General features: G+C 42.4%; 1 protein-coding gene across 1 annotated transcript in view; it reads right to left on the bottom strand.

The window, feature by feature from the left end:
• Window positions 1–998: 998 nt before the first annotated feature.
• The window catches only part of MED14 (mediator complex subunit 14), a 32,835-nt gene continuing 24,065 nt past the window's right edge, over window positions 999–9,768 (bottom strand). The window contains exons 24-31 of the mRNA XM_088530700.1: window positions 9,136–9,267; window positions 7,862–8,044; window positions 6,942–7,177; window positions 5,950–6,129; window positions 5,640–5,747; window positions 5,077–5,202; window positions 4,392–4,581; window positions 999–1,143 (exon numbers count right to left, since the gene is read on the bottom strand). Of these exons, the coding sequence (XP_088386826.1) occupies window positions 1,070–1,143; window positions 4,392–4,581; window positions 5,077–5,202; window positions 5,640–5,747; window positions 5,950–6,129; window positions 6,942–7,177; window positions 7,862–8,044; window positions 9,136–9,267 (1,229 nt within the window). The 3' untranslated portion in view covers window positions 999–1,069. The remainder of the gene's footprint in view (window positions 1,144–4,391; window positions 4,582–5,076; window positions 5,203–5,639; window positions 5,748–5,949; window positions 6,130–6,941; window positions 7,178–7,861; window positions 8,045–9,135; window positions 9,268–9,768) is intronic.

Genomic DNA, 9,768 nt, shown 5'->3' with positions numbered 1-9,768 from the left:
TTGGTTAAATTCAGCTTTCTTAGAGCAGCCTCTCCCTTTCACAGCATACTGGGCAAGCATTTATCCTGCCTGCCTTTGGAGTATGACCACTCATTGCATCTATTTTTATAGAGTCTTGACTAATAAGAGTTCCATTACAGGTAAAAAAAAAAAAAAAAAAAAAAAAAAAAGCAGGTGCTTCAATCTCTGTACCTGCTTCTGGGAAAGAATATAAAGCAGTTCTTAACAACCTAAGCGCTGAAACTCTGTTTTAAATAATGACAGTTAGGAAAATAATAACACTAGGAAAACAGACAAACCATATTTCTGGGATTTAGAATTAAACCAACTACTTAGTAAATTAAGAATTTTTCGGGAGTGGGGGGAAGCAGATTTTTTTGGCTTGTTTCTCAAAGAGGGGGCACGCACATGTGCGAAAAGCGAATTACCCACAGAGATCGCCAAACAAGTGTGAATGTAAGAGATGTGGCCAGTGACTAGAGGGGAAAAACCAAAGTTTAAGATTATAACAAGACCCATCTTAAGATTTTTTTAATCCAGTTTATTAAATATTGCTTTTTGGGGACATGTTTACAACAAGCCCAAATAATTTGTTTAAGGATTCAAAGCAGTCATATTAAAATACAGCTTCAATATAAAGTTTGTCACAGTTTTACAGTATTCAAAATGACAGACCTGCCTTAAAAAAAGACTATTACACCAAAACATAAGAAAAACAAAAAACAAACAAGTTTGGCATTTTCATAGTTTTTATAGTATAAAACAGAATATTAAATCTATTACCAGCAAGCTGATACTTCAATCTATGACCTAGTCTGAAGTGTCTCCCATTAAAACACACTATACAACAGCACTATACAAAAGTCGTGGTGATACTCATTTGATGAAAGTGCATCCCTGAAAGTTTGCCAGTTTATTATATTTAGCTCTTTAAAAAAAAAAAAAACAAGTGAAATTTAAACGTCCTCTTTTAACCGAAGGCTTATTTCAGCGAGAGATTTTATTTATTTATTTTTTTGCCGTTTTGTCTCTTTTTTTTTTTTTTTTTTCAGCCTTCTTTTAAAAGTGTCTAGGGACGCCCACCAGGGGGCAGCGCAAGATTAACCATCAAATCCCGAACGGCGGCAAATATTGTGCATTCACCTGGAACAGGGAAAAGAGACAGGTTAGCGACGCGCGCGCGCGTGCGGCCGCCCTCCGCGCCGGGGCTCCCACCCGCGCGAGGCCGCCTCCAAAACGCCCCCGTTCGCAGCGGGGTCCGCGGAGGCACCGCTCGCGGGTCCCGCTTGTAAGAGCTTTGGAGGATGCCGGGGGCGCCCGGCGCTCAGGGTTATGGGCTGTGTTTTGCTGGAGGGGGTTAATCAAAAGCGCTGCATCTTATCCGAAAGCTTTTCCGAGTTCTACTCGTATTGTTTACAAGCGGAAGCTACACATTTCAAAACACCCAAATCCGGAACAGAGCTCCAAAACATTTTTTTTTTGGTGACCAAAACCTGGATTCGATTTAATTTAAAAATTATTATTTTTTCTTTTTTTTTTTTTGGTGACCAAAACCTGGATTCAATTTTGATTTAAAAATTATTATTATTTTTTAATTTTAACTATGCACAAAAGTCAAACGACCTTTTTATTTCACCTGAACTGCCCTGGTTCTAGCCTCGACTTCTAAACTACAAAATAATTGCAAAGAAAAACAAACAAAATTCTTATACAAAGACCACAGCTGTTTCAAGTTCTCAAGAGGGCATTTTTTGACAAATACGTACACATACTATGAAATAGTTTGTAAAATTAAAACCACTAGAAGAAGGCTTCATCAGCCCAACAAAAGGTGAAAAATTAGGCAGCTGTAGCTTAGATCCCCATTTTCTTGATAATACAGTTAATTCCCACCACCGCACCCTGTCACGGAGGGCTGAGTTTCTCCTGCCTATTTTCAGAAACACCAACCAGGAGACACTGAGTTTCCCTGCTGCAGCTGGGCAGCACCGTGGACCACGCGGCAGGAGCAGCGCGTGGCTGGGCCGCGCGGATCCTACCCGCCCGGCTCGCGGCGGCCACGCGGCGTTTGGGCAAGCCCTCCCCACGGCAAAGCTCGCGTCCCGCTGCGGATCCCGGCTCGCTGCCGCGTGCAGCACCGCTGCGAACCCAACGCCGAGCGCGCCTGGCCGGGAAGCACCTGGGGAAGCACCACGAGGACCGGAGCTCCGGCTGGAGCCTCCCCCTGCCCTGCGCCTCTAGGGAGCCTCCTTCCTCGCCACACCGAGGTCTCCTGCCCACGGCACGTCAGGACGCGCGGCCCAAGTTCACCCCGTTATTCCCGGGCACCGATTCCACCAGGGATTCTCCTATTCCTCAGTTCACATAACTGCTGAAAAAACACATTTCCCCCACAGAGGGGTGGGTAAAACGCTCTCGGAAGGACAGTATATGCACAATGAGTCCACGTTTTACCGTTAAACAACATTTTGCTGTTAAGCTTAATGTGTTTGCCCACCAGTCTGAAAACAAAACTCTTCCAGAAGAACTCACTTTTCAGTTACTAGCGTTTTATTAAGAGGAAAGTTAGGCTGATACAAAATGCCTTTCCCACAAAGAGAAAAAAGTAAAAAAGATTCAGCCAAAATGGGGCAACACTGATGATGATTTACAAGCCAAGTCCCAGTTGATCAAACTTGCATGGTGGGAAGTCCTGGACCTTTTTGACTGAAAGGATGAATTCCCTTCAAGCCAAAAGCAGTAAAAGCAGCAGCAGAGCTGGACAGAGCAATAACTGCATCCTAGGATGAAGGATGTGCACCTGGGATGTCAAAGGCACCGCTGCTGTAAAAGAAGTCTCCCAGTCGTTCACTCTTACTTCTTGCAGAGAATTTTCTTAGGGGGGCTCTCCTATACCTTTCAACAGCTAAAGAAGGAAGGTATGGTATACTTTTCTACTGGATAAGGTAGAAAATATTTGCCTGGATGAGGCCCTACTTGGGGCCACAAGCTCCCTCTCTATGGGCTTTTCCTTGCCCATGTTCTGCTCTCTCTGCTGCCCTCCTAAATGCCATCGAGCCTCACGTGACATGCAAGAAACTGGCTGCCCTCATCTTCCTGCTGATCGCAAGACAACATCTCACCGGGGATACTCCCCAACACCTCTGGCAGCTGCTCCCTGTGCTGTGGCATTTGGTGGAGGGTTTACCCTAAAACACAAAAGCGAAACAAGTGTCTACCCCTCTGCACTAGGACTAGGTGGGCAAACACTTCCCAAAGGAAACAGCTGTATCAATGTATCACAAAATAAAAGTGCTGCACAACCAACAGCTTCCACCCATCAGACATAGACCTCACAGCCCACACTGCCCCAAGGCTCTCTCTGCCTGTTACCGGCCCCATTCACCTGCATGTTAAACAGAAAATGCACGTCTAATATTAACCTCATCATAATTTTACAAAGTGTATGCATATCCATACTAATTTAAGATAAATATTACTTATGTTCTAGCACTCCAAATAAGCCATCAAGCACAGGAAAAGCTACTGCACAACACAATGAATACACAGAAGTAGAATTCAGCCTCGGGACTCACGACTTCAATCTATTCGCCAGGTTATGTAGAAAAAAAAGACTTTGTTCTTCAGCATGCAACTACAGCAGCACTGAAAGGCCTTGTTCTTATGAGCCATTTGTGTATTAGCCTCCCAAACCACCACTTGCAGGAGACACGCTGCCCGGAGAACCTGCTAGCATTATTCAGCGCTCTCAGGTATTAACCGGATGAAAAGCAAGAGCAACAGGAGGGAGAGCAAAGAACGACGCTGCCCACAGTGCATCACCTACAGGCCAGTGAACATTCAGAACAAGCTATTTAGCTCAAACACTTCACAGCACATTCAGTGGACAGAGCTGTATGCGCCTCTGTCAGCGTATGCGCCGACAGAAACGCACACAATTACTCCACTTACTTTTTATCATTCACAGAACATGGACAAGTCTTGACAATTATTTTAACATCCCTTTATTCTACTGTTAAGCTCCATAATTTTATAGTTAACCATGAAAACTGATACTTAACCACAGCCCATTTATTGCGATTCACTCTGGGCCCACTTGTTAAAATGTTATGGCTGCCACTCTGCAGCAAGACTTAGGCCAACAATAGGTGCTTTCTATCCCTGTGGCAAAGCAGGGAAATCCAGTTTGTATCAACACAACCCTCTGGCACAAACATCTGCTGCATTGCCAGCGCTAGCTATTAAGTTGTCTATCGCTTGTCCCAATGGGATTTTGTTGTCACTAAGGTCATAGAAATCAACAAAAGCTCAGCCTCAAATTTAGTTTTACACTGGCGATTTGTCACAGATGTCTGTGTGGACAGTATATAGCTACTGGACATGTACAGTACCTGGTCGTGGTGAATTCAGTTCAGCAAACCTCTTTAGAATATTGCTAACCATCATTGGAGCAGCAACAGAAGAGTTCTGCTGCCTGGGAATGTCGGCCTGTTGAGTTGTACCCGAAGCCATGTCATAAATAATCGGGACGATAATACTAACAGCTTCCTGGGGGACTGCTGTTTTCTGCGTTAGCTGAAGCTGTGGGCAAAACAAAACAAAGGCATTAAGTTCAGCTATGCCCTTCAGCTCAACTCCCAGTTAAACACTGCACACCTGCAGACTGGCTTTCCACCTCCCTTAGTTCCCAGGCATCATTTCTGTGACTGATTAGTTTTCACCTGGTTGTAAACTATTTCACTCGTGAACATCCCTCGGAGATCACAACCATACAGATTTGTTCTACGCACAGGTAACCGAACTTTGGGTTATACAGTTCACATCTCCGCACGGAGGACAAAAGGCAAACTGCTCAGCAAGTTACCTAAGAGTTGGTGTGATCTTCATAGAAAGGGGACAGGGAATACTCACTGGACTTGCTACAGAAGCGCAGCACGCAACCCTAGGCTCCCAAACAGCAGGACATTTTTAGCAGCTGTGGTTATCTCACAGAGCGTGCGTATATTTTGCTACTAACTGGTGATCCTTCTGAATACTTGCAGCCCATAAGAATGTCAAAACAGATAAGTGACTTACAAAAAACAACATTTTGGACTTCAGCACAACAGCAGGTGTTCCCGGAGGCGCAATTGGCGGTGCGCTGGGAGGAATTGTTAAACAAAACTGCACATTCCACTTCAGCTGACTTGCCTGATCCGGGAACTGTTTCAAGAGAGCAGCACAGAGAAGGAATAGCACAAGTCTCGTGTCAGAGGCACACACGTCTACGGAACAGGGAAGCGTTAACAGGCAGAATATGCCTCACTTCTAAATATGCAGATGTTCCCAGGTTTAGCAAAGGTCAAAATACATGTTCAGTTCTCTCAGACTTGAGCAAGAACCCATTCAGGAAGGCTCTACCCAGGCTACTAGTATGTCTATCATGCAGAAGCATGCCTGCAGTTTCTCAAGATTATCAGTTTAAGGGAAAAATTCTGTTACTTTCCAATACAATTTACAGTAAATTTTAAATTTTCCATTAATGCTGACTAACACCTATATAAATTTAGAGTAATTAATGTGTTCATAGATAAAAACAACACCTAGTTTTTCAATGTAGTAACTGAAGTTGAGTGAACGAAACAGAACAGTTAACTTACCAGCTCAAGCTTCATGATGTGTACACAGTCCCTGAGGATGTGTGTTGGAGCCCCTAGTAATTTTGTGAAGGCTATTAGGGTGTTTGCTTTAAAAGGTGGTCCTGCAACCTAGAGCAATAAAACACCAATTAGTACTGCCTATTGAGACAAAGCTGTATTATTTAATATCATAAATCAGCCTGTCCAGCAGTTAATCTTTTACTTTGCAGCCCTTAAGTGTCACTAAACCCAGTGTCAACAGAACAACTCAAATAACCACAGATTAAAAACAATACCCCCAAAATGGAACATCAGTAATGTGAATACATACTCTTGTTTCAAAGAACTTTTCCAAAACTTGTAACTCCTCTGATTTCCACTGTCCTGTATTTTCAGGTGTCACTTTTAGTTGCAAAGTCTGGTTGGTTTTGGGATTGAGAGCAACCCTGCACTTCAGCGCCTCTGTCTTGAACATAATTACGCCTGGTTCATTGGAGTTTATTAGTTGGAGCTGCATGAAAAGAAGTATCACATTGAATTCGCTAAATAGCATGAACACACACACACATTCACTCCCAAGCTCCTAGACATCAATCTGTTCTCTCTCTCCCTAAAGAAAGTATTTACCACACACAAAACATGTGCTATTTACCTAGGGGTCAAAATTGCCTTGAGCAATGCATCTTCTGCATGACTCATCCTTCTCTTTCCTGAACCAATGTCCAGGTGAAGCAGCACACATTTTCTGCCCCAAACTCTAAAGAAACATTCATGGCAGAGCAGTTCAGTTATTGCTAGCTGGTAGCTGGTTTTGGGGGCATTCCTACGAGGAGGCAGCATTTGGAGTAACCCTATGGCTATTTCTAGCTATTTAGCAGCATACAGGCTGAACTCACAGAATCCACAGCATCAGAAAATAAGGTCATAGTCTTGCTATTATATCAGCTATCATATTTCAACTGACTAAATGAGTTTTCTACTCATTTCTGTGAAAGAGAAGCAAAACTAAATGCTTTTTTAAAAATGCTGATGCTTGAAGCAGCAAAATTGAGTAATATACCATAATAAGTCATCAGCAATAACAGTAGAGCTTAACATGTCTCCCCAAACTAGAAGCTAAATTTTAAGTTCCAGCTAGGAAAATGGCCACACTAGCCCCAACAATATCCAGAGCTGTTCCCCAATTTCACTGTTAGCAATTCTAAGAGAGGAGATAAATTACACTTGAAGCAAAACCAGTTTGCATCTGAAAGACATGGTGTCCAGAAGCATGAAAAAAAAAACACCTGTAGAGTCAGGTCAGTACCAGAAGCTAAACCATACCGTTTCCTGCTGGATGATCCTCTGAAGATGTCTCCTCATAATAACTGATCCAAGGAATCGCTCGAGAGGGGAGCAAAGATAGCTGCCAGCTAGTCCTGGCACGAGGCCTGGGGTAGGAGAGGGCAACAGCAGAATATTCAAGGCACTGTGAGTGAGGATGGTGGGGATGGAGGCAGCCCAGGACCGCTGAGGTAGTTTACGAGGCGGAGGCATGCTGGTCGGCATTGCTTGGGAACCTGGCACGGAAAACACATCCACAGTAAGCGCTGCTTTAAGCTGAAACCTAGCATATGCGCTCACTTTATTTGCTGCCACTGTATAAGCAGTAAGTTTTTCTGCTTCAAAGCTTAATCTTTCTTATGTAAGCATTTGGCTGCCTTACGGGCAGGGCTTCAGCAAAGCAAAGTCAAGGAATTAGAGTTTTCACCCTCCACCCATGCTAAGAGTCTTAATAAAGCTCAGTCCTACTCCCATCGCTTTCTCTAGAAGGCACAAACTGCGTAAAACAAACTGAATTAAATGTAAAGACAGTTAAAACAGCACTGTAAGAGCAGTATTACAGCTCTATAAGGTAAAAAGTTACTTTCTGGGTGGGCAAATATGCCTAGCACTGCTTTCACTCTGAAGGATTTTTTCCGCATTCACAGAGCTCAATAGTCTGAGGCTAATTTCTACAGTTCAACAAGAGACATGAATCCTGTTGAAATTTACACTCTATGATTTAACTTGCTTTCCAATTTGCTTTAAAAAAAAGAGCTGACTAGGCCAGAATGAATAGCATAGGGCATCACCTCCTTAGATCTTTCACTGCACGAGGGCAGTAAGGACTGTTAGGCCAAGACACAGCGCTACCAAATCCACAGAACCAGAAATGTTAAATGCAAGTGTTGCACAGTCATGACACTGTGAATGTGACCTACTTGTTCCAGCCCGTGGGGAATGAGAGGCATCTGGGATGGGTGAATGGAGGGAAGGGTTGGCTGGTGACATTCCAGGCATTCGTGCTGCTGGTGAGGGACCAGAGACCTGCGGAGATCCCGGCCAGTTCCCTGCACGCTGACTGGGTGACATCATGGTGTATGGTGAGCTTGGGTCTATGGTACCTACGGATGTTACAAAACCATCAGCATCTTTTTTTCCAAGGTAAAGGCTTTCTAGTCTAGAAATCACACACAAAAAAAAAGCTTACTAAAATCTCTAAAATACTAATAGCAGAAATATCTGCAATCTTTTAGAATGGATTTTACAACCATGTAAAAAAAAGTGTAGTAAGCATGTGTGAACTGGGGTGTGTTTGAAATCAAAAATTAATTTCAAGTGTTTTCTGATTGTATGTTTTCAAAAAAGTAAAATAGAATTGAACATTAAGACAAATTCATATATTTAACAGCTATTTAACACTAAAAAAGCTCTTCCCTGTGGACTGAGTCTTCTACTTGCTCCTTAGTGAATGAAAGCCTCACACAAACTGTTCTTTGGCTATTTTGATTAATTAAAAAGTTATTTTTGCAGAAGTATCTTTAGATTAGTACTTGCTTATAAAGGCTGATCAGAACAAGGTTCTTAAACAGTACATTGTGCATCTACCTCATTTTGTCATCTTGCCAATTGTAATGGTGTGCTAAGTTTCTGATCTGAACTGTTAATTTCTTGTTATCTATAGAGCAATTTCTAATATATGTGACTGCAACACAATTGTTCTGGCAGTTTTCAAAATAATAAAGGAGCAAAGGGCATTTTGCTTGCATATGTCAAGCTCGTAGGACCTTTTCAAATTCCAAGTACTTGAATTTTTAACCTGTCTGTTGTTCTTTCAGGAAACTTAAATAGTGAAACCAAAGTAGCTAATGTAAAAGGAGACTGGTCATTTAAAAGATGCAGACGACTAAGCAGCTGCAGCCATTGTTTAATTGCAAGGCCACACAGAATTTACCCAAACTAGTAAAGCAGGAAAGAGCATGATTAATAGTTAACTTTTAAAATGTTAGGAATACCTCCACATGCCATGCAGTTACTTGTAACTACCATTAACAAGCGCACTACATCTACAAAAACAGCTACTTCACCCAATAAAGATTTATTTTTTCCCAATTACCTTAAGTTTGCTCAGAAAGGCTTAACTTTTAGAGGCAAGTTTGCTTTCCCTATATATATATATACATATATGTATATATGTGCCAGTAAAAGAACTCACCGTGTGGGCTGGCAAAGTTGGCCGTTTGCCCCATTGTGATTCCAAGGGAAGAAGGTGAAGGAGTTGGACCAAACGACGCTGGTGATGGTGCTCTCAGAGCTCCACTAGGTGAGCTTGCAGCATGCAGATTTCCTAGTCAAAGCAACCAAGTCTCTCATCACCCACATTTCCCATGTCTGTGTTACAAGTTTTTCTTACTTACCTATTAGAGTTACCTGTTTGGGAAATGGCAAACAAGATGCACTAGAATCCCCTCTTACACTCAAAGGGTGCATTTTCTACACGTAAAAGGACTGTATTTTCCAGATTGATTCAGCAAGCTTTTCGAGATACTTATCTTGCAGAATGGCAATTCTCTCCCTCTCCACCCAACCATTCCTCAAATTTAGATATTATTTGTTGTTGCACTGTAATGACTAGGAGTAGAAAGTTGACCTTTCATGACAAAAAGCTCCTCTGAAGAAAGAGATATTAAAATGAACAGGCTTTGGTAAGTGTTAAGCCTTTTTGTAAGTCTTAACACAGTCCCAAAAGTCCCTTCATGCTGAGGTAAAATATTACATAGCTAAAAGATAACAGTTAAACTGCATGTATTGTCTGGTTTCAAAATATGCTTTCCAAATTGTGCTTGGC

This window comes from Tinamus guttatus, unplaced genomic scaffold, assembly GCF_059628265.1.
Source record: "Tinamus guttatus ecotype Peru unplaced genomic scaffold, ASM5962826v1 Tinamus_guttatus_pri_ptg000384l, whole genome shotgun sequence".
Classification (NCBI taxonomy): Eukaryota; Metazoa; Chordata; class Aves; order Tinamiformes; family Tinamidae; genus Tinamus; species Tinamus guttatus.
The sequence above is the reverse complement of the archived record's forward strand: the minus strand, read 5'-3'. Positions and strand labels throughout refer to the sequence as shown.